Genomic DNA, 25,548 nt, shown 5'->3' on the forward strand with positions numbered 1-25,548 from the left:
TGCAGCCTAAACAGAATAAATACTTCTACTGATGCTAGAAGTTCCAGTCTTCTACCCCCTTGCCTTCCAGATCATATTTTCCAGATCATTTTTTTCTCCATGTTTCATATCTTCCCATATCCCATATTTTATGCATATTCAAAACCTTTTTCAGCATAATCAATTTGTTTATGCAAATTTCAGAGGTCACCAACTAATTCTACCCTGAAGATTTCCTTCAGAAGTCTGTGTGCACGTGCCTGTGCACAAGTTGCCTAATCCTGTCTCTACATCCTTTCTCTCTAAGGGGAGTCAGGTAGCTGAGCGGTTAGGCAATCGGGCTAGTAATCTGAAGGTTGCCAGTTCGATTCCCGGCCGTGCAAAAATGACGTTGTGTCCTTGGGCAAGGCACTTCACCCTACTTGCCTCGGGGGGAATGTCCCTGTACTTACTGTAAGTCGCTCTGGATAAGAGCGTCTGCTAAATGTACAAGTATTAGTGTGCCCATATCTCTGGAAACATAAGAGCAGTGAACATGCTGTCAGGGCATGCATGGTTCCTACGTGACAGACCTGACAGTATGGCAGGAGGAGGAGAATATGGTTTCCTCCACCAATAGCACATTGCCATGAGCTTCTTGACACCCTTAGCAACAGGGGGGGTCTCACCCGGGACACTGGACAGATGGAGTCACTGGAACTGCCTTCAGACAGCATGGTCACTGTTGTCATTGTCTACCAGGCCTTCAATCCATTTGATTTAACTTTATTAATCCCAAAGGCAATTCAGAGTCTGCAGTAGATTAAACCATGGCGTGTGTGTGTGTGTGTGTGTGTGTGTGTGTAGACAGACAGACACAGCCAAGCCTATCTTCAATAATATATTTCAGCACAGGGAATATCTCTTCACTAGATCCTTTCATCCGTCCATCTAAAAAAGCTGCTCCTCGAACAGAGAAGAAGAGAGAGGGGGGGGAGGTGGAGGAGGAAGGGGGGTGGTGATGGAGTGGGGTGGGGGGGTGGGGGTGTGGGGGGGGGAAGGTGCGATGGAGAGGGGGGCTGTGGAGGAAAAGTACAAAACTACTAATAAGAGCTTCTTCAATTAGGAGGAGAGGAACATTGCTCTGGATCCGACACACTAAAGGTCACCCATTAGCTCTCCTAGTCAGTGCTGAAAGACTCTCTGCATCTCCAATTAAGGTAACAACACAGCTATTAATAACACTATCTAACGCAATAAATATCTAATAAACTCATGAGGGAGATCCATACATCAGGATTGTCTCCAATTTTCGACACAGGGTAGATTCTGACAAGTACCTCGATCTGAGATCACTCAGACAAAGATCTTTTGCATGTGCCTTAAAACATTCCAGCCAGAGACCACTAGTAAAGGAAAACGTATTCAACAGATTTTTTCCATTAAACCTCATGCAATATTTTATTTGCCTTGTACGATCAACAACAATTTTTGAATGCATCGATTTCCGGGGTTTGTGTGCAAACTGCCAACGGTAGCTGTAAGTGAAATATGAATAAATGATAGGACAGTTTTTGTGTTTCATTTCAATGAAAAGCTCTCCCCCAAAGGGTGCAGGTGCAGCCGGGCCGTCTGCAGGCCCGGACGTCTGCAGGCCCGGACGTCTGCAGGCCCGGACGTCTGCAGGCCTGGCCGGGGCTGTCCTGCCCTGATCCTCGGCATGCTGTGGAGACCAGGCAGCGTTCTGCCTGTGTGTGTGTAGGTGAACCAGGCAGGATGATGGAGGAGGGGGGGTTCATTAACAGAGCTGTCTCCGTGCGCGCCCCGCCATCTGCCAAGACGCCGTCGCTCCCGCCGTCGCCCGCTCGGGTGACCATATGTGAGGTGGGCTGCGTGGGACAGGTCCCTGGTTGTTCGGTTCTCACCGCGACGTGGTGCATTTTCGCTCTCCGCCTCACGATGCTCAGCGACGAGGGCCGTGTTTCTGTCGCGGTAGACCTCCCTCTGGTTCTCTGTCCTGGTAGACCTCCCTCTGGTTCTCTGTCCTGGTAGACCTCCCTCTGGTTCTCTGTCCTGGCAGACCTACCTCTGGTTCTCTGTCCTGGCAGACCTCCCTCTGGTTCTCTGTCCTGGCAGACCTCCCTCTGGTTCTCTGTCCTGGTAGAACTCCCTCTGGTTCTCTGTCCTGGTAGACCTCCCTCTGGTTCTCTGTCCTGGTAGACCTCCCTCTGGTTCTCTGTCCTGGTAGACCTCCCTCTGGTTCTCTGTCCTGGCAGACCTCCCTCTGGTTCTCTGTCCTGGCAGACCTCCCTCTGGTTCTCTGTCCTGGCAGACCTCCCTCTGGTTCTCTGTCCTGGTAGACCTCCCTCTGGTTCTCTGTCCTGGTAGACCTCCCTCTGGTTCTCTGTCCTGGCAGACCTCCCTCTGGTTCTCTGTCCTGGTAGACCTCCCTCTGGTTCTCTGTCCCGGTAGACCTCCCTCTGGTTCTCTGTCCCGGTAGACCTCCCTCTGGTTCTCTGTCCTGGCAGACCTCCCTCCGGTTCTCTGTCCTGGTAGACCTCCCTCTGGTTCTCTGTCCTGGCAGACCTCCCTCTGGTTCTCTGTCCTGGTAGACCTCCCTCTGGTTCTCTGTCCTGGTAGACCTACCTCTGGTTCTCTGTCCTGGTAGACCTCCGTCTGGTTCTCTGTCCTGGTAGACCTCCCTCTGGTTTTCTGTCCTGGTACTCGTGTTGTTCCTGGCTCTTGCAGGACGCCCTCTGGTGGAGCTGGAGACAGGAGGGTCACATGACGACAGGAGGGGGAGGAGGGGGAAAGGGGGGAGGGGTCAGTTAGGCAACCATGTCCTGTTGTTTTTCAAATGTTTCTCTGCAGACAAAAGAGTTTCGTGTTGAATCTCTGTGGTTCAGCCTGCTTTCTCTGTCACCACACTTGAGGGGACGTTTATCCCATTACCATGTATCGGAGGCATTCAAATGAGAATGAGCTGTCTGTCAGCTTCTCCCAGAATGCACTTCTGAGGTGTCAGGGCAGACTGGGCTTAGCTCCCTAGGAGTGCCAGCAGATGTGGGGAGGTGTTTAGCACCACAGCCTTCAGACGCCAGCCCCGACACATGATTATTTCATCCTTTCTGAGACGAGCACATGCTCTATTCTCTGCGGCAGCTCTGCACAGACATACACACACAGCCAATGCCTGCCTTTAATAATATATTGACACACACATACACACTCATACACACACAAACACACTCATACACACACATACACACACATACACATACACACACACACATACACACTCATACACACTCATACACAGAAAAAAGGTCAAAATGCATCTTTAAAGGCTTGTCATTCGTATAGAATGTTTTGAAAACATTTTGAAAGGGCTTTTCAAAAACCAATGGCAAGCAATGAATTAACCAGTTTCTCTCTTTAATTAAAAAAATTATCTCTCTCTCTCTCTCTCTCTCTCTCTCTCTCTCCTTTCTCTTTCATATTATTGATTCCTGTGAAGTGCACACAAAAGCATTAATTTAATCAGACAAAATGAGTGGGGACGAGACAAAACGTTTGCGCCCAGAGGGGAGGGCTCATTCTCCTCTACAAAACAAACGACTTTCTTCAGGGCGAATCTTTATAAACCACGATTGTGTTTCTGCCATATTTTTCCCCTCTATGAATCCCCAGTAGCCTGTCATCCATCTCCCACTCAGCCGCTCCCTGTGACTGAGGCTGACTGACTGTCCATCATCGTCTAACTGAAAACCAAATCCCATCATGAGTGTGGTTTCTCCCTCTTGCATCAGTCGATCCACAGCACTTAACCACAGGCTCCCCTCGCATGTTCTCCTGCTCTCTGAGGTCAACGCCGTTCCTTCTGCCAGGGGTCACGACTAGAGTGGGGTCAATTCGATCCATGTTTTCCACCTCAATTTATAGTCTGCGATATATGATTTACTTTTCCAATCTTGTTACCGTGCGCTTCAGTTCCATGTGGAACGTTCTCTGGATCGTTAGGGCATCAATCGTGCTCTGCACGTTTTTCAAGGCTCCTAAAATCAAAGTAATCCCAGTTTTTTTAATTCCCTCCTCCCCCTAGACATCATTAACATTGAAAGGGTGCAGATTCTCACGTGCCGTGGTCGAGTTCATGTGAAAACTTGTGAGTTGACGTGAGCTTGTTCACTCTGCTCTAAATTGAGTTTATACTTTTGGCATTTTCACCCAACCGTATCAAATTTCACCTTGAAATGATTTCAGAAAGGATTGAATCCTATCTCTTTTCTGCTCCTCTTCCTGCTGTGCTAAGATCAAAGAAACCTAGGTACTCTGCACTGGAAAATAATCAGCAGTTTGTGCAAGGTGTGCAGAAAAAAAGCCATTGCACCTCTATGCTTCCCCTTATTTCTCATTTCACAGGTTGAAGAGAGAGAACACAACCAGGTAGGGGCAGCACACTGTGCCCGTAGGCACGCGTGTGTGTGCGTGTGTGTGCGTGCGTGCGCGTGCGTGTCAGTCGGAAACAGTCTAAGAAGAAGACTATTTTCGGTTCACGTGTGCTGTCACCAATCTTACATTTCCCTTTTGCACTTGAAAACGGGTTTTCCCGGCTAGTTTGCTCTGGCGAGCTTTGAAGGGCACTCAGTGCTCTTTTGTAATCTAAGCAGCTTACATCAGTTTCCACTCACGAGTCGCGATGTGTGACTGGTCTCTCAGGTCTCCTGGGTCGGTACCAGGCCAGCCTGGGTCAACCACTGGTCTCCGAGACCTTCACCCTGTGTGTCACCACGCCATGGCATCTGGCACTGATAGATAATCCTTCTCACTATAGTCTCGTATCGCTGGCTCTCCATTACTGGGGAAACATGTCTCTTTGTAATGGGAAACATCTTCCCATTAGTGAAGCGGATTATATGGTCTATAAGGAGCCTTAAGTACAGGCGTGTTTCAGTGTATTTAATGGTACATGAACTTGCCATGCAACTTACCCATGTGAGTTCCAACCCCCGCATCCTTCGTTCCAGAGCTAATTAGCAGTGACACGCGCCAGTGTGAAGGGAGAATGTAGAAAGGCAGTGCTGGATTTCAGTACCCGTTTCAGTAGACGTGCTATTGTACGTTGGTTAGGGTCTGCCTACAGACCATGTGCGGGGGACCGGTAGCGGTTTTAGGCACGGGTGAACCGGGGCGGCATTAAGAGGGGGGCGGCAATTTCCCAAATGCATCAATTTAAATAAACCCTCCCTCTATCCTTACATTTACATTTAGTCATTTAGCAGACGCTCTTATCCAGAGCGACTTACAGTAAGTACAGGGACATTCCCCCCGAGGCAAGTAGGGTGAAGTATCTTGCCCAAGGACACAACGTCATTTTGCACGGCCGGGAATCGAACTGGCAACCTTCTGATTACTAGCCTGATTCCCTCACCACTCAGCCACCTGACTCCCTTTATCCTTGAGTTTCAAATGCACTACTAGCAGACCCCGCCGACCGCGACACGTCATGTGTTATGGTTGGCGGAGGGGGGAGGGGTGTAAACCTTGCCCCTTGCACGGGGCGCCAAATGTGCTAGGACCGCAACTGCGGGGGACAGAGAGGGAGTCTTGGAGAGGCTGAATTTGCCTTCTCTCTCACCAGCCTACAGTTCGGCCTCCTCTTAAGGAGTGATCATACAGGTACTGCGCCTTGCTTACTAGACAGGTTCAAATGTGGCGTAGTCATAGCAACACTCACAGGCAATGAGTGCAGTTGGTTCTATTTAGCATTTAGTGCTAAACTATGATTGGCTGAGCCACAGGAAATCTGGAAATAACGACACAGGTTAGTTTTGGATCCGGAGGAGGCTGATGATGTCGTTTGCATGCTGCACTTGTCTTGAGATTGCTCACTCAACAGGCTTCCATTGAGAGTCGTGCCTCCCACTGATAGAGCTAACGCAACACAGGTAACCTCCCTGCACCATTGTCTGCAGCTGGGCGACGTCTCCACAGCTGTCCATTTCGGCCCTCGCCAGCCCCAGTCCATCCAGTCCATAGAGCTCCCTCTAAGTGAGCTACCTATTTTTTAGACAACCATGCACATCATGCATTCAAAAGGTCACTGCTTAAAAATACAGTAGAGCAGAGGGCTAATGAGAAGCTCAGGTCTACAGAGACTGAGTTAATGAGAAGCTCAGGTCTACAGAGACTGAGTTAATGAGAAGCTCAGGTCTACAGAGACTGAGTTAATGAAGAGCAGGAGGGGCTTCACTGGCCTACTGGCCCACACAGGAAACTGATCATTGTTCACCCAGCCTGTCGGCGTTGCACAGCTGCTCTGTGTGCTCCGGGGCTGTCCAGGAGATAAAGGAACGACCAGATAAGATTTTAAACTTAGAGGGAAAGTTAGAATTAAATGCTTGTGCCAACGTCCTTGTATATCAGAGGAGGAGAGCAGTCAAGGCAGTGTTTCTGGGCACTAGAGGGGTCAGTTACAGTTAATACCCTCTCTTTATACAAAGCGGACCTACATAATATATTGTAGAATGGATCTAAACGTCCTTTTATGGACGATGGCCTGAAATACCAATGTGGTATGAAGGTCTCCCCTGCCACGGGGAGATATGGTACGGCACTGTGCGGTATACAGTATATGGGGCATTGTAAAATGTGTTAGGAATGTGCTTTTTTGTGGAGACTTTTTTTTTTAGATTTCAGAATAGTACTGCATATTTCAACTTAAGAAGCGGCCTGCTTTTTTGTATAAAAATTCAGATTCAGTACAACAGGAAAGCGGGAGGAGTGCATTCTGGGTAATAGACCTCCTTTCGCAAATTTTCCAACTCCGTATAACTTTTTCGAAGGGTGCAGATGCACCAGCAAGCTATAATTCAAGACGTTCCAATGTTGGTAAGATAAGAGTGGCAGCTTGGTGAATGAAGTCATGTAAATGTGACTGGATTGCTCCTGTCAGTCTCTCTCTCTCTCAGCTGAATACAGAACAGCACAGCCATGAAGAACGCAGGTGATAAAGAAGGGTTTAGTGAGTATGCTTTTGTCACACATTTGTGTGTCAGTGTTGTCGTTGTGTGTTGTTTTTGTGTGTGATTGTGCGTGTGAAATGCTGGCGCGTAGGCCTTCGAGGGTGTAAACAAACAGCCTAACTGGACCGGTACAAGACAAGGCATGGGCCCACAGATAACAGAAAGGGTAGTATGTCTGCTATTGATTAAAAGCTTGTACTGTAACTCATGCATGCAGACATTCCATGCTTGGTTTGGCACATTTAGTCCTGTTGCTTGATTGAGCACAATTAATGTTCTGGTCTTGAGTTATGATTCACTTCCCCTTTGTAAATTGCTTTGCCAAAACGAACATTCAAAAGTACTCTGAATTGCAAATCATACAGAACTAGCAACTCACGAAATGTTCAGTATGTCTCAGTACAAGCCTGAAAGTGATACTTAACAATCATCATTTAGGTACTATGCTATACTATATTAACACCGAAATGGCATTTTAGAGTGTTACAGTGGAACAGTGGTCCACTAGTGACTAAAAAAGTGAAGAAATCTTTTCACCCAAGTCATTGTGATGTTTCAGCACACCGACGGGAGCCTGCTAAATAACAGAAGAGGTGCCTTTAGAGAATTAACCAAAAGGTCACTTGAGAGAAAAGGCTAAGAGCTACAGATTCGACATGTTTGCATTTACACCTATTCTCTTCACCCCAGGACGGTGAGATTGCTGTGGGATGGTGATATGGAAAAATTCTAGCGGCACTGTGTAGATTTGAATAGTCAAGAGATGGCGGTTACAATAAATTTATTTTGCTTATACAGATCATGATTTAACAAAGTACTTTGTGATCAGTCATAACGAAGGAGGTGCTAGCCACAGGTCGTTCGCCAGAGTGATACAGAACAACCCCAAAACCCTGCCTTATATAAACTTTAGATCAAATGGTTATTCTGAACTCTGTGATTGGTCAGCACTGCTCAGTGACAGTGACTTCATATCAAGTTCCCACGGTTCTTTATTGTGGCCTCTCTCCCCAAACCAGTAGATAGTAAAACCACAGGGGTTCACCAGTCAAATGGTCAACTGTCCTTTGTGTGGGCCACTTCAAACAAGTCTACAGGAAGGGTCAGAGCAGCAGATCACAATAACAATACAGTTGAATCCACATTTGTCTCCAGACCAACTGTCTCTTCCTCCCCAGGTGACAAGAACTCTCTCAGGTCACCCAGACTTCCCGTCTCCTAGTTATAAAACTGCAAATGGCATCTCTACCAAATGTAGTTGACTCTTAATCAACTTTAGACTTCCGTTAAAACACATTCCTCATATATGAAACACACACATTATAACTGTATTCCAAAATTTCCATGACAGATAGTGTGGATCCATGGAAGGTAACCTTTGATAAGTCTCATTACAGTGGAGTCGGTGTCGACGTGCCTGACCTTTACTGGCCAGTCTGAGGGCAGTAATCATGCGGAGAACCACGGAGAACAAGGCCTCTGCAGAAGCTGCATGGTTATTCCTGACAGGCCTCTTAGTACCTGGCCCGCTCGTGTCGGTGCTGAGTGATGGCAGGTTGAGATGCAGCAGTGGGTTAGACATCAGTACTGTGCTGTTCTCACCTGGAGCACTCTTTCTCTTCATGAGCTCAGAGGAGACGATGACCAATATTTACAGACACTCAACCCTCAATCTGTACTAGTCATCTCAGAGTGTGTCTCTGATGGAGAGAGAGGAATCTGTCCTCAAGGGGATGTGTGCCTGTGTTCATATCTACCCAATATTCCAAGGGGTCTAGTTGGCCAAATCTAAAAGGATAAATACTTAATCAGATATTTGATGTATAATATTTGATAGTACTACTTTTGATAGCTACTTTTAAATTCAAAAGAAGGGTTATCACCTGGAGGTAGATCAGGCGGTCCTATACAGATGCCTGGGAAGTTGCTTGTTGCTGCAGGGTTCTATCAATATACTGTACAGTTAATATTCAAATGGTCCTCTCTGTGGGTCAGAGGTGCTTTGAATCATGACCAAATTGTGACAGAAACCTATGCTGCTGCCAATGACAGGACGTGGCAGTTATGGGCTTTCAAAATAAAATGCAAATTGAAAATCTGTTCCAGTCAATTCAAGCAGTGGAAATAATTTGATCCATCTTTTATTCATGAGGGTGCTTACTGTGGCAATACCATCTTCTTTACCCCTTCAGAGCAAATTCCCAAAATGGTCAACACTTCTTTGAAGGCCCAGATGGACACACGCCTCCCACTAAGCTTGCTCTTCCGTTGCCGAATCATAAAATACAGGCAGATTTATTGATGGACACTGTATCACTGCTTCACAGCCCAGGGATTATAGCGCAGCAGGTTCCCTTCTGCAGAGGTCACCCAACAGATGTTTTGGTGGATAAGTATTTTAGTCCAATGGGAAAAGAGACAGCCACTGTGGTATTAACTAGATGCCAGTCGGAAGCAGGAAGCTGGCATGAGATTTGAGGACAGGAGAAGGAAACCACTTAAACACTTATTTGTTTTTTTATATTAAAGGTTTCCTGGATCCTTCTGGTGAACCCAAAGTCTATTATTTGAGTACATGAAGCATGTTCTCTGTGGACAAACAACAAGGCTGTTGCACTGAGATCTGGAATAAAAAATACTTGTTTACACTCCACAGAGCACGTGTTTGTCAGCCTTTCTTGGCTCACACATGTAAACATACCACAGTTGACAGTTATTTTTGTTGCAATTCCTTTTTGGTCCAGTTGGTTTCAAGTGGTTCAATTTGAAGCGTACCTAGTTATGTATACAAAGGGCATGTGCTCTGACAGTTTATGCTCAATAGCCCGAAAAACATCCCGTTGACATTGTTTGTGTTGAATTTGATTGCCCTGAAGCCATTGAACCTCATATGGTTGTGTTAGCATTGATCCAGCTTTGGTGTTTTTTACTAAACAGAATTTGATAACACCTCTAATTACAAACTGTCAAAGCCGCAATTCTAGTGTTGCGAGTCGGTTAGTTTGCTCTCTGTTTCCCTGTCCTTGTTGGGGAAGGGATTTGTGGGAAACCCATGGGTTCGAACTATGTTACGTACAAAAATTCTCTGTCTATACACATCAGGTTAGAAGAGAGCAGATGTCGCCAGTTTTGAGGTTTTAGGCAGGATTAGTCTTTCCTGTAGGCAGAAAAGTTTTTATTTATTTTCTTTGACAGACGTATGGAAGCAAATCAGTGACATAATGTTTTGAATTTCATTGAATACTTAATATTGAGATTTAAACACCAACGAATTTGTTGGTTTTGAATTCACCTCTTTAAAATTGAAATATGAATTTATTTAAATGTAGGCTTGTGTCCTGTTATGTCACAGGCAGCTGCCCGCTCCTTCCCCACCTAAATTTACTACTGCATTTCCACGACATCTCGTTGACAGTGCAGAAGCTGTGCATTTATGACCCAAGAAGACTAACTAATTGAAGGTGTTGATTACGTTTCGGCTTTTCTGAAGAAGTCTCTGTGCTTTACACTGCTAACTCTAAATCACTGCTCTGATTGATTTTGTTTCCTCTAAGGTGCTAATAGCATCATTAAGTTGATGGGGAAGTCTCCACTCAACCAGTTCTGTCCTGCCGATGCAGCAATCTGCATATTTAGACAACCAGCTAAACAAGTTCCCCATTAATAGACACAACTTGATGGGGGAATCATTAAATGATGATAGGGAATCATTAAATATTCCATAAGAAAAGAACTAGATATTACTAGATGATGACAATGGAAAACCTCTCCTGAACAACATTGTATTAACTGGTTTTCCTAGGCTAACTCAAGCTGATAGCATGAAGGATACTGCAAGCTGGGTTAACAATAAGCATATGCTAACTTCTACTTCCAACATAAATGTATGTTCCCCAAAATAATTACACAGAATTGTCAATACATGTAAAAGGAAAAGTGTCAAGGAGCTTTTTTTGTAATTATTATTATACGTTCTTATGAGAAGATGATAGAAACGCTTGGGTTTCCTTGTCTTTATAACGTCCTGTATCTGAATCGGCTGTTTTCTCACAAGACTTGTGTAGACAAATGTCTGCTCCTCAAGAACAAATACAGATGTCCAAATTTCTCGTGTGTGTTTACATGTCAGAAGGAACTGTCTTAACGGCACCTCCATGTCCCTCTTCACTGTGTATTGTACAGTGGGTATCAGCAGAGATAAGATAAGTGTCAGTCCATGATACTGCTGGACGAACATCTTAATCAATACGCCTCTGACCCCCCTCTGATTAAACTGATGCAGTCAGCTATATTTATAAAATTTCTCCTTGGAAAAGTCCTTTGTCCTAATAGATAAGAATCACTTAATGCACACATCATTGCTTGGAAAGGCACAGAAACGCAAACCTCTCTATGGTGAACAGTGTTCGGGATTAGAATGAGACACTTAAGTAGTAACAGGGGACTAGGTTTTATGGCACGGGATACTTTTCGGATTGAGAAGTTGGTGTGTGTTTTTTTTATAGTGCACCGTGGCCCTCTGGGAAATGGAGTTTTAGCTTTGACTGCATTTGACCTCACTCATATTGGCCACGGCTGAGATTGTCACGGGGAATAAATAGCCCTATCCCTCTGGAATTCAGGTCACGTCAGTTCCAGATCCGCTTGACGCAACATGGCGGCCAAGCCAGGCATGGCATCGTCTCCACGGCTACGACCCAGTGGATAGACCCTCACAATCTCCTCGGAGGGGGGTAAACACACATGAACTCACACACGCAGATCAACAGTACAGTGATTTATAACAGTACAGTGATTTAATATCATCTGAGAAATGTTAATAACACACAGTCACTCACTCACAAACCAACAATACAGTGATTTATTAGTCATCTGACAAGCTGAACACATGCATACACACATCTGAATGATTGTAGGATACTTCTCCAGAACTCAAAGAAGCATTTCCTGTCAGTCAGCCAATGAACAGTCAACAAGCTGACTTCCTCTCTAGCCACTCTGCTCTTAATAAATTATTAAAGTCCCATGCTGTGATTTAAATTGGGCAGACCTAACACAAACATCAAGTGTAGCGTTTTTTAAGTAAAGCACTTCCGTTGCCACGCCCGAATAGTCTTCACGCCTGCCTCGTTTGGCAACATTCTGTGCACCAGTGCCAGAAACTATCACTGGAAGCCAGTGTGACAAAATATAACTGTACTTTGAAAACCACCCCAAGTTTAGGAGGCGCAAGACGTTGTCTGCATCACACACACACACACAAAAAGTGTGATTGATGTCAATTTAGCCTGAAACGTGCCGTACCACACTTGTCTGCAGGGACATGAATTGGTCTTAAGTGTTCAGAAAGTCTGAGTGGTGCTCTCAGCATTTCCTCTTCCAGTAAAGTTACCCTTGTGCTGGTTTCCAAAAGGTCGGAGGAGTGTGCCTGCTACATCGTGACTTGGTTTGTCAAAGTAGGTAGAGGGGCTGCAGGGAGCTGGAAAGGGCAGGGGGGGTGGGGGTGACTGCAAACCGCCCCTGTCTGGGGGGGGGGGGTGAGGTTCAGATCGATATGATCATTACTACACCGGCACCAGCAATAGTTGAAATACAAGCACAGAAGCACCAGGAACAGAGAGGCTTAAGTGTAGACGGGATGCCCTCAAAGGGAACATTCCGGCGTGTGTCGTCCTCAGAGCACTGCATCCCTCCTCTTGCCCTCAGCCCCCTCCAGTGAGTCAGCTGCTCTTCGACAGGTTCAGCCAGAGGTCTGGCTGGTGTCATCCAAAGCTTTCATAACCGCACAGTAACGACACCCCACAGTCTCTGGAGCCCCTACAGGCTCGCTGCGGCCACCGTCCCTGTTCCTTCGCCCCCGCCCGCCTCGGGCAAAGTCGCAGTTGAGTCGCTGCGTGCCACCACGGCTCCTGAGCCGCGCTCTCCTCGATGGCCAGTGTCCAGCCCCCCTCTTCGGCCTCAGCCAGATGGATGGTGGTGCTGCGGGGGGGGGGGGGGGGGGGGGCAGGTGGGTGGGTGGGTGGGGTGAGGGGGAAGGGAAGGGGGGGGGTTGCATACTGTGATTTCATATATTGGTGATTGAAAAGCTAGGTCAGGGGTCTGTGTTTATGTTTATAGCTACCTCCTAGGTCATGACTGAACACACATCAGCAGAGAGAACCGTGGAATTGCAGTTGGGAATAAGTCTTAGGGGGGGATGCAAAATCAACACCAACCGCATCACTGCTATTGACTTCACTGCGTGATGTGATTGCTGCCGTGGGACATGTTATCAGAGACAAAACAGCAGCTGGAGGATTTAATGAACTGCTCCCCTGCCCTGCCGCCTCTGTTATGAGACCTGGTTAAAGCTCATTCCAGAGACTGACAGCCACTGATGGCCCCTCGAGGACAGGGACCCAGAGACAGCCATGGGAGCCTCCCCAGCAGCTGATCCCAAGGGCAGGCTATGAAGTAAGGGACCCCACCCCCCACCCCCCCGCTCAGCTAAAGATGAATCCGCTACACAAGCACCAGACGTGCCTTGGCTGCAATCCTGCAAACAGCCATTTTTCTCCTCGACAGGTGTGACAACACGCGGATTAAAATTCATTAAAAATTCCCCCCAAAAACGGGTTGATCGCCTGCTATTGGTGTCAACGGGTCGTGCTGAAGATGTGATGGATGGATCAGCGTGGCAGTACGTGCCCTGTTTCACCCCAACTCCTTGTGTTCCATCCCCTCTCCGTGTCGCCCACCTCACCGCGCTGGACGGAGACGAGGCTCGCACAGCTACAAGTCTTCTCATTATGCGCTTGAGATTGTTCAGGAGGATGCTGAAATGCAATCGGTCCTACTTGTCACAGCTCTGTGCCTTTGTAGAGGAGTGTGTCTGTGTGTGTGTGTGTGTACGGGCTCTGCACTATTCAGAGGGGATAATGTTATGCTTGTGATATTTGTTGCATTATACTCTATCAGCGTGATTATGCATCTATGGATCCTGGAAAATGTTGTTGATGAAGGGGGGGGGGGAGTCTTCCAAGTAAATTGGTCACGGCAAAAAATGCGCTGTGTCATCACTGTCTTATTTCCAATTAAACTCTGATCATCCTGATGTTTCAGACTTGCGAATGCTGCATTACGTTATATATAAGCGGCCCCTATCCTATATTCTACTCTTTACCATAGAACTGCTCTTTCATTAGATTCCCGGCCAATTATATTGTTTTCAATCATGCATCCACTGGGAGAAACAAAGGCTTTGAATGGAGTCAAAGGTAGTGTTATGTTATACTTGAGGGGATATCTGTGCATATAATGGAGGTGTAGTCAAATGTCCTTGACTTTTCAGATGTTGTTGTGTTGGTGGTTGCATTGTTGATACAGAATGCATTATGTATTGTTGGATTATTCATGCTCTGTATTCTGACGGGGTGTAGAGTTTTAGACGGTCAAGGTCCTTTTAGGGCATGTTTTTTACGACTCCTTTCTGTTTGTCAGACCCTCACGCTATGCAAACATGCTGCATATGAGACATGTATCTATCTTTGTTGTCGTTTGTACTTGGTACTTCGTACAGCCTGCCACAGTTGACTTAGCCCGGGTGAGTCACAGAGAGGAGGCAAGTAGACAAGGTCTTTCTCAGGTTGATAATGAGGCAGTTTGAGCCGCGTGCTTCCTCCTCCGCTCCTAGAACATGCAGCGTGAAGCAAATCAATTAAGAGCATGACAGAACCCACATCAGCAATGGAGTGATGCTTGACTCGCCTTTAGCAAATGAAGACCAGTGGATACTCTAGGAAGGCATTAGCGAATTAGTCTGCCTCTTTGCTAATTCTCTTAAGAGCACCGAACGCTGCCATGCGGCCACTCTTTGGTCTCGCAGACGTCTCATGGCGCTCGGAGCGTTCGGTATTTTGACTCCGTCAGATGTGTTTTGCGTAGATTTATATATATATTTTTTGTATCTCTGCAACTTCTCATCCTCAGTGAATTTAAGTTTTTTTTATATCTCTACAGAGTAAATCACTTCTTTTCACCCAACGCCGTGCACCTTAGGTCATGGTTGTGTGGTTATAAGGACCAGCCAAATTACTCAATTATTCAATTATACTGTAGCACCATCATGGTTGAGCTGGTCTGGAACTTCCACATAAATTGCTTGAGCAAGATACCCAGTTATTTAAATTGCGCCCCGAACTACCCGAGCATTAGACAATACCCTAATGTGGTCTGCGCTTCAAAAATCTCGGCCATTGTGTTATTGGAAGTATTCTGTGATACTAAAACAGTTTCATAATTATGGAGTTTGAGTATTTCACAACACTGTTCCGTGCATCAGTTCCCTGCCTGGGGTTTAATAAAGTTTAATCTTATCTTATTTTGACACTTATGCATTGTCATATTTAATTTGCACTAATAATTATCATAAAAATACTTGTACGGAGCTTGTTTGACACTTTTCTAAATACTAATAGGCTAAGGGAAGCTTCACAGAGTGAACACACAGGTTAAAAGTGCAGGGAGTCAGGTGGCTAAGCGGTTAGGGAATCGGGCTAGTAATAAGAAGGTTGCCGGTTCGATTCCCAGCCGTGCTAAATAACGTTGTGTCCTTGGGCAAGGCACTTCACCATACTTGCCTCGGGGGAATGTACCTGTACTTACTGTAAGTCGCTCTGGATAAGAGCGCCTGATAAATGACTAAATGTAAATGTATAATTGAAATAAAAGCACAGAAGTGAAGGGGAAGTGTTGAACGCAAACTTGAAGCCACAACATTGGTTGTGAGTGTTGGCTGGTATTTACATTTACATTTCGTAATTTGGCACAGCCATTTTTTGCACAGCCGGGATTCGAACCAACAAGTTTTGAAGTTGCAAATCCTTTTTAATACAATTGACTTCCTGAACAGTTTACATCTTTTTGTAAATGTCTCAGTATCTTACAGTAAACACTACATAAGGGTAATGATGTTGGTTACAAAATAACCTGGCTATTTGCGTTTTCATCTATCGTGGGAAGAAAGAGAACTAAAATCATGAAACAAACAGGACAAGAAGTAAAGATGGAAAAATGAGTCAAAAAATTAAGACACACACGAATGCACAAACGTGCTCAAACACATTCGCCCGGTCTCCCAATGTGCTCTGGTAACGAGTGGTGTGTTTCGTCGCCGCAGAGAAACAATGGGGGGGAGGGGGGGGGGTTGTGGAGAGAGGGGAGGGGAGTGAGGAGAGGGAGGGTGGTGGGGGGGATCAGCGCTCTGAGAGACAGCCGCTCTCATCGCCGGCTGGCTCTGTGGCTGTGTGGAGGGAACTGAGACGCAGGAGGAGCGGAGCGCAGAAAGGACAAGCTGCCGGAGAAACGCGAGCAGACCGGAGGAGAGCTTAAGGAGCAGGCAGACTACCTCGCGGCGGGAACACGGCAAAACCCGAGGAGCACAGAGGAACGCTCACGGAGCGGGGGGAGGGAGGGAGGAACAGCGGACGGATCGGGCTAAAGAGAGGAAAGTGCGTCGCCTGTGGGACAGCCGTTGATCCGTAGCCAGAGGAGAGAGGTGGGGGCCGTGCGAGCGTGCATGTGCATGAAGAGGAGGAGGGGGGAGAGCGTCGTGGGGTGGAGCTAGTTCACAAGGTTTGATTGGCATAGGGGGAAGACGCGGAGGTGCGTGAGGGCAAGTTGATGAATCTCATTTAGAAAGACCAGTGCTTTTGAGAAGAGGGAAAACAGCACAAATATTGGGATTAGACCCAACGTCGTTTTCCGAGAAAGAAAACGAAGAGGACGAACAGGGGAGATAAAGGAAGGACAGGAGAGCGAGAGAGAGAGCTTGATCCTTAGATTGGACCCTGACAGAACACGCATCTGCTTCGGTAGTCTGCGGTCGATTGCAGTGTGAGTGCCCGTGCGTCTCTCTAGGCTGTGAGAGAGGGTGTTTGCGTGTGGCTTTTAGAAGTCTTGGGACTGAGGAGCGCGCGGTCACCAACAGGGCACAACAGTCCTCCCGCCCCCCCCCCCCCAAAAAAAAAGGAAGAAGAAGAGAGAAGGAGAAAAAGGAGAGAGGCGAAGGAGTGACAGATGGCGAGAGGGGAGGCATGCAAGTCAAGAAGGTATAAGTGAGATTACAGAGAGCGTCGGAGACGAAAACGAACGAGCGAGGTTAACGAACGCAATTAGGCATGCATGGCCGCTCGCTCTGCCGGTGGCATGGTAACGACCGGGGCCGCTGGCCGCTGCGTGCTGGTGTGTGAGGGTGAGCGGGGTGACGAGGGGATCGCAGAGCCCAGGTCTGAACAGGCAGCAGCCTCCACAGAGCAGCGTCGACGCAGAGGACCAGTCGCTCCCTGACAGACCCCGGCAAGCGCCCGGCTCCAGCCCTAGAGACTCTTTGCTCCCTGCTCTCTTCCCTTCACCTCCTCTCCCTACGTGCTCTTTCCTATTTTGGTCACTGCTGCTTAGCTCGTCTCCTCCTCCTCCTCTCCCCCGCCCCCCTCCTTTCGCTTTCACTCCTCCTCTGCTCCTCCCTCCCAATTCCTCCCCCTCTCCTCCCTCCCTCCCTCCCTCCTTCTCTCTGTCTCTCTCTGTCTCGTTCTGTCACACTAACCGTGTTGGATGCCGGAGTCGCTCATACGGAAGCCACCTCGCTCGGAGCAGATTTGCTTGGCCGCTTTTTTTCTGCCGAGTCGAATGAGTGGAGTGGTCTCAGGTCAAGCAACCCAAGTTGACTAAGAGGACAGATACCAGGAGGGGGATGGCCAATAAGTAATAGGGGAGCAAAGCAAGACTCGGGACAACAGCTAACAGAAGACACTGTGCATGAGTGTGTGTCCTTGCGTGCCTGAGTGTGTGTACGGAGCTCTCAGAGAGGAGTGGGCTGTGCGTGTACTCCTGCGACTGCACAGAGGGGCCGATAAGCGGGTTGCTCCGCCAGGGATACCGTGACCCTGGAGCCCCATGTGGGCCCCAGCCCCTGAGGCCTGGCTGGGAGATGAAGCCTTCCCCTGGGCTCTAGGAGCGCTGTGGGCAGCCATGGCTCTGGAGGGGGACTGTCTCCGCCGGGGATCCCCTGCGGTGGTTAGGAGAGGCACCCTGCGCCCTGCGGTAAGGCCCGGCCTCTCTCAGATCACCTCCACCCTGCTGGCGAGGACACGTCTGCACGGCCTACGGCAAGTGTGTGTACCCGGTGGCTCCATCGGCCACAGAACCTTCTGGCTGCTAGCTCTGTGCACCTCCCTGGGCCTGCTCTTGTCCTGGTCCTCCAACCGCCTCCTTCACTGGCTCTCATTCCCCACTTACACGCGAATCCACACCGAGTGGGCCAAGGAGCTGCCTTTCCCCACCGTCACCATCTGCAACAACAACCCCATCAGACTCTACAAGCTCACCAAGAGCGACCTGTACTTTGCGGGCCACTGGCTGGGCCTGCTGTTGGCCAATCGGACCGTCCGACCCCTAGTGCTGGACCTGCTTCAGGACGACCACCAGGCCTGGTTCAGGAAGCTCTCCGACTTCAGACTGTTTCTGCCCCCCAGGAACTTTGAAGGCACCAACCTGGAGTTTATGGACCGTCTGAGCCACCAGCTGGAGGACATGCTGCTGTCCTGCAAATACAGAGGGGAGCCCTGCGGGCCCCACAACTTCACCTCCGTAAGTCTTCTAGCACCTTCCCTCTCCCACAAACGCAGGTCTGACTCCGGAAAGTCCCGCTCTTTGATATTCCGACCGTGAACTTCTTCTCACGTCTGTCCTCCTGACAGTTTCATCCTTCCACGTGTATGATGTGTTTCTAAGCAGGATTCCCATTCGGAGTTTGGTCAACAGATTGTACACTTGACGTGGATATGGGTCTTGAGGGGAGAGTCGTCTTGGCCCCAGATCTTGTCAGAAGGCCACATTCTCGCTGCAGTTTTGAGGGTTTTTAGAGCTCAGTGGTTTTGGTGTGGGTCCATGTGGTGGCCTTAGTTAGAGTCTCTGACTGTGAAAGCAATCTATCTCTGTTAGTGGGCCAGAACCCAGAGGACTGCCTTGTCACTCCGTCTGATCTCGCCCATCTCATCTCTTTTTACCAACCATCCTCTCTCTCCTCTCTCGCTCTCTTTCTCTTTCACTCTCTCTCTCTGTCTGTCTGTTTCCATGCTCCCCTGATCATGTGTAGTACTGTGACAGTGGCAGCTGTTTTCTCTGAGGTGAAACCAAAATCCAAACACCCTTTGAAACTTTATTTTTGCATTTCATTTCTATTCCTCTCGTTATCTGCTATGTTGTCTCAAAGCAAATGGTACTCACTCACGCATAGAGAGGGAAGCATTATGTTTGTGTGTGTTGTTTTCCAGAGCATGTGTGTGTGTGTGACAGATGTATGAAGAGGCACTGCGGAACTACAGTATGGGCTCTTTGAGGTGTCAACCACGAGTCTTCATACTTAACTCTCTAACTCCACCATCTGTTGAAATTAGACATTCGGTCTACAACAGAACCATCAGCGTTTAAATTCAGTGGCTCCTCAACGCTATCAGTCTCTTCATTAACGGCACATTTAAAGGAGTGTCGCCCCAGTCACTTCATAAGAGAAGCTACTGTACCGTGGCCGTGGCCAACCCACTGTGTCCATGTCTTGATCAAAAATGGATGACTTTCATTAGTTTCAGCTTTGAACGTGGCATTTATACTGAGCACTCAGGAATGGGGCTGTAACGAAGCAGATATTGGGCTTTTCTATCTCCGAGCTCATCGTCCGTAACGAGGTGTGAGACCAGGCGGCTCCACACTGCGTGGACGGTGCTTAATCAAGAACATGCCCTCAGGCCACCTCCCTGGAATAATGGTTTAAAACCACTCATCTGCAGATAGGGATACTGTATAATCTATCTGGAAGACTAGCTCAGGAGGTGGGTTACTGTGCGTTTGTTTAAACTCCGCTGTTCATGCCATCCTTATGACCCACGGTTCATGGTACATGTGGCTAAAGGTTAGCACCCTTCATCAAGTGACGACATAGACATGTTTGTATTTTTGTCAGTGTGTGTATGTGTGTATTTGCTTCAGGTACCTGTCAGCTACAATGACCTTTCATGGGTGTCGAACAGGACATGTTTGTGTTTAGCATTTTTTGGGTCGGGTTGGTCAATTTGTGTTCAGATCAGTCTGAACTTGAAGTGATGATTTTCTCCTGAGCCAGTGAGATGCCAAGAGACGCATTATCCTCTCTCCCAAGCGGAGGCCTGATGTCTTGCACGGGCCCTCTGTGTCTGGGCTAATCTCGTTAGCCTACTCCTGCATCACAACAAAAGACTCCCCTCAGGCTAATTCATTACCATTACATTTAGAGCAGTGTCACTATAGGACATAACTGAATGTCAGACTGATATTCAGAAAGGGGAAGGGAAAAATGAGTGAGTGTGTGTGTGTGTGTTTTTGTCTGTGTGTGTGTGTGCTCGTGTGTGGGCGTGCATGTGGAAGTCTGTGATTGCGTGCGTGTCTATACAAATTAGTGTGTACATGTGAGACCTGAGTTTGTTCTGACAGGCTTAACAGTATATAGTCCTTTGAACTAAAGCTGAAAGAGAGAGAGAGAGAGAGAGAGAGAGAGAGAGAGAGAGAGAGAGAGAGAGAGAGAGAGAGAGAGAGAGAGAGAGAGAGAGAGAGAGAGAGAGAGAGAGAGAGAGAGAGAGAGAGAGAGAGAGAGAGAGAGAGAGAGAAGGGGGGCATAGAGAACTAAAGCAGAGAGAGAGAGAGAGAGAGAGAGAGAGAGAGAGAGAGAGAGAGAGAGAGAGAGAGAGAGAGAGAGAGAGAGAGAGAGAAGGGGGGCATAGAGAACTAAAGCAGAGAGAGAGAGAGAGAGAGAGAGAGAGAGAGAGAGAGAGAGAGAGAGAGAGAGAGAGAGAGAGAGAGAGAGAGAGAAGGGGGGGCAGGGCATAGAGAATGAGAGAGAGTAAGGAGACAGACAGTGACAGAAATGAGAGAGTGAGGGAGAGGGAGAGAGAGAGAGCAAAGTGGAGGGAGCGGTCTAGACAGAAAAGGAGAGAGAATGAGAGAAAGAGAGTGAGAGTGTGTGTTCGGGAGAGGAGGGGAGAGAGATGGTTGGTTTAGAGAAAGGGCTATGGGGTGGTATGGTGGGGAATATAAATGAGGGCAATAATTCTGCTTAGCCTCTTGCAGCCTCCAGTCTCTTGAATCTATCACAGTGACCAGGAACTACCAGACAGCCTTCCAATCAATAAATCCATTAGGTGTTTGCTGTAGTTTGCTGAGGTCTATTTCACTCTCAGCACTGCAAAACTTTGTGTCATAGACACATTTAATGGTTACAGACCCCAACCTTTAGTGCCATTAAGGTACAGCTTACAAAGTCTCCAATGTACTAAGTAGTGTAAAATCCCATTATGGAATGTTGTATATTGAAATGCGGTGCTGTGCTTGAACTGTGTTGTAAAATACAAAGTGTTCCCTGGCACCAGTTGTTCACTTCCAGTCCTTGAATATCTGCTGCGCTGACTATTATGCACTTTTCGTACACCAATTACGATCAAAGTGTCCGCCTAATGTACAAATGTATAGTGTTTTGTGTGATGCGTGACTGTGTTTGAGAGTGTGTGCTCGGACATGCAAGTGTGGACGTGTTAGTTATTCATGTCAAATGTAAGCGATTTGCCCAAAGTTCCAGTATAGCCATGTTATTCTTGATGGTGTAAAATGAGGCTGTTAATGGTGTATTTGATGGAGAAAGAACCTCAAACAGCAGTCACAGGGAGGGGGGGGATGCATTCATGATTTAGTAGATTAGCCCATAAGCCTATGACCTTGAGTTCTTCATGAATATTGCATTCTTCTCGCACCGAGCATCACCCAAGCAGTTTCAGAAACACGTTTTATGTTCATGTAAATTAAATCAGTGACCTTTATGGCCTTTTGTATTTCTTAGCTGTAGAACGCGTCACACAGACAGGAGTGCCAGTCATTCGAGGCTTCTCCGTTTTCCCGAAAATACATGCAGTTCACCTCTGTTCGCTGTGATAACCATGCAATCTGTTTGCAGCATTTCTTTCTTTGCGGTCTGTGCTTTCTGTTGAGCCAACCCCTTGAGTGAAGTCAGGACTCCACCCCTCTGTTGGGGCTCTGTCCCCCCTGTCCTCTATTTGGAACAGAGCTCTGTTAAACAACCCTCCAATCCAGCCCCACAGCCAGACACTGGGAGGGCGGCCCATGGCATTTGAAGCTCACCTGGATGATAAGACAGACCTGGATCTCTCTCTTTTTGACCTATCAGAGGAAACTCTCTATAGCCCAGCACAAACTATCGATCTTCCCGGGGATAAACACCATGCAGTCAGACGGAGCAAGGGCCTGAACCACAGCAATCTCATTAACAGAGCTGGGCTTTTCTGGAGCCAGCATGTCAAGCTGTCGTCCGTTAGTCCGATCCATACGAGGGCCTCGTGGCATGTTCAGCGGCCCGCTACTCATTTCGATGCCTGTGGTGCTGCTTTCCAGCGACGCCGCTACCTGTCTGACCACAGCCATGCACCTTCGATAACAAGCTGCTGAAAACAAGCACAGTAGGCTCTGCAGATTATACACACACACACACACACTGTTATTCAAGGTTCAGAGGTTACATACGTGCATAGAAGCCTCCAGGCATGTAAAAAGGTTACTGTTTGCGATGGGAAGTTAATGGAAGGTGTTGTCATCTATTGAATACCATTAGTATTCTCTTTGGGAGCTGTGGCACACTGTGCACAGGCTGTGACTGACCTGCCTTATGGTAAATGGACTGGACTGCATTTATATAGCGCTTTTCTACCTTAGCGGCACTCAAAGCGCTTTACAATGTTTGCCTCTCATTCACCCATTCATACTCTCACTCACACATACCGACGGCAGCGAGCTACCATGCAAGGCGCCGGCCTGCCAATCGGGAGCAACTTGGGGTTCAGAGTCTTGCTCAAGGATACTTCGGCACATGACCTAGGAGGAGTCGGGGATCGAACCGCCAACCTTGCGATTAACAGACAACCCTCTCTACCCCCTGAGCCACAGCCAGTTTGAGAAGGGGAGGTGGTCATGCGTTTGCTGAGATGAGTTTTCGTGACCTCATGCTGGAGATCAGAAAAGATAGAATGAGGTTGCGGCAGGCAATGCCTAAAAAGGGATCTGACTGTTTCACACACAGAAAGTGTGTGACGGATTCACGTTCACATCAGATGAAACACACACACTCCTACAAAAAAGTCTACACATTACCAGATATAAATGATAAAAAACGACACTAGTTAAATTAAATACCATGTAGCTAATAACTAACAATACTAATGTTCCATTAAATACCATGTAGCGACAGAGACAGGCCCAGAGAGCCGTCACAATTCATATCTTTACTACAACCAATTTTTCCACCTCAACCTTTTTGGCACATTTTTTACAGTGCTTGTAAAAAGGGCCATACAAATCAATATGATTCACCCTACACTCCAGAGCAGATTCACACGTTTAGTTTAAGACATTTCCAGTCCTCTGGAAATGTCTGTTTGCTGTCAAACCATATCAAATCAATGCAATGTATGTGCTTGGTACTTCGTGGTGGTGCAGGCGGCAATCCGGACGGATTGGACACGGAAGCTTCTAGATGTTCAGGTTAGTTTGCAGGGAGACAATGAGCCCTGTGCTAAAAACACAAACCCATCAATGGAATGTTTCTATTATAGATGCTGATTGAATTTCACCTCACTGCATTTCCACCGCACCTGACAGCTGCCATGGTGTCCACTTGGATCAAACACCTCTACTGACATGCGAGGACGTGAAACAAGTGTTTCTATAGTGCAGATTACTGCTGGTGATTTACCTTTCTCCCTCCCCTGGGAAAAACACTCACTGGCTGTGTGGTAAAGTATGATTTCTGGTGTTATCTGTGTAGGGGCGGATTGAGTTAGCTTTCAGCTCCAGCGACTTTGGTCTCTGACCAAGTTAATGTGTACACTGAGCAGCACAGCTGCCACAAGTAGGAAGGAACTTGAAATTCATGGCTGACGATGGTTCTTCTCTCCTGACTCTCTAGGAGGGCTAATCAGCAGAACATTTCACTACAGCTGTTTTATTTTTATGCTGGCTGGTTTCATATTCAGCCTGATGCAACTGAACCCTTGCACAAGCACACACACACACACACAGTACATGAACATACACAAAATGTCTATCTCAGCTTCAGCTCAGCCACCTGACAGGGAGACTGAGCGGTGAGGGAGTCGGACTAGTAATCCGAAGGTTGCCAGTTCGATTCCCGGTCATGCCAACTGATGTTGTGTCCTTGGGCAAGGCACTTCACCCTACTTGCCTCGGGGAAATGGCCCTGTACTTACTGTAAGTCGCTCTGGATAAGAGCGTCTGCTAAATGACTAAAAATGTAAATGTAAGCTCTCCGACTTAGAATACATTTCCTGTATTTTACTAAACCTGTTGGTAAGCCTCAAGATCTGGCCTCCTTTAATCCATATTTTATGACCTGTCCATTATTGGCACAGTTCACTTTCAGATGTGACGTGTGAAGCCTGTTTGCCTCTGAATCCCCTTGCGTTGTTGTATGTTACATTTACATTTAGTTATTTAGCAGACGCTCTTATCCAGAGCGACTTACAGTAAGTACAGGGACATTCCCCCCGAAGCAAGTAGGGTGCCCAAGGACACAACGTCATTTTGCACGGCCGGGAATCGAACTGGCAACCTTCAGATTACTAGCCCGACTCCCTCCCCGCCTAGCCACCTGACTCCATGTTGAAATGTTTCAATTCCTCGCCAAGAGGAACGAGAAATGGAGGCGCTAGGAGCAAAAGTTGAGGTTGAAAGAAAGTGTTTTTGAGATGGGGGAGAAAAACCGAGGGGGGGGGGGGGGGCGTGGATAGTAAAAGAGAAAACAAAGAACAGCCACGCTCTGGAGAGTTAACCTGAGCAAGATGAAAAAGAGAGGGGCCTCCCTGAGATCTTGGTTTCCTTCAATAATTTAACACGTTGAGCGTGGCGCTGTTGTGTGCCTTTCATTGAGTTTCTTTATGAATAATGTAAACACAGAGCCATCCTCACAGCTAGTCCACCTCCCATGCCTCTTCCTGGGTGCTCTGAACCTGCTAGTGCTTTTCTCACGCCCAGCCTGATACAAAAGGTATGTGAGCAATGGTTCAGGAGCCAAAGTAGCCACAAAACAACTTTTATTTTAGATTGGGTTTGACTTGACCAATTCAATGTATTTAACAGACATGATAACGTCAACCTTGCAGATATTTCTGTCCTGGTAGAACAAAGCGTGTGTGTAGGAGCTGCAGTTGGACCTGACCCAGGATCTGAACATTAGCGGAGGGGTGTGAGAATCTGACGGATCAAGGATCAGCCGACTGTGAAATGAACCCTGGATAGAGGAGCACACAGAGGCTCTCAAGTTGGGTCTTCTGTTGTGTGTTATCCATCGGTTTATCTGCTGTGTGTGTGTGTGCGTGTGTGTGCATGCGTGCGTAAAGTGTGTATCCATGCATATTAGCTGTTTGTGGTTTTGAAGCTGGCATTCCAAAGTGAATTGATGCATCCTTTTGAATAGTAA

The 25,548-nt window shown here is 47.5% G+C and overlaps 1 protein-coding gene across 3 annotated transcripts in view; it reads left to right on the forward strand.

The window, feature by feature from the left end:
* asic2 (acid-sensing (proton-gated) ion channel 2) overlaps nucleotides 1-25,548 on the forward strand; it is a 168,124-nt gene that overhangs the window by 85,495 nt on the left and 57,081 nt on the right. Inside the window, exon 1 of one of the 3 annotated variants that reach the window (XM_062446256.1) lies at nucleotides 16,551-18,608. The exons of the other annotated variants lie outside the window; for them this stretch is intronic. Coding sequence (XP_062302240.1) covers nucleotides 17,916-18,608 — 693 coding nt within the window. The 5' untranslated portion in view covers nucleotides 16,551-17,915. Of the gene's footprint in view, nucleotides 1-16,550; nucleotides 18,609-25,548 lie in introns of those variants that run through there. 3 annotated transcript variants of the gene reach the window in all.

This window comes from Osmerus eperlanus, chromosome 2 (assembly GCF_963692335.1).
Source record: "Osmerus eperlanus chromosome 2, fOsmEpe2.1, whole genome shotgun sequence".
In the NCBI taxonomy this organism is placed as follows: domain Eukaryota; kingdom Metazoa; phylum Chordata; class Actinopteri; order Osmeriformes; family Osmeridae; genus Osmerus; species Osmerus eperlanus.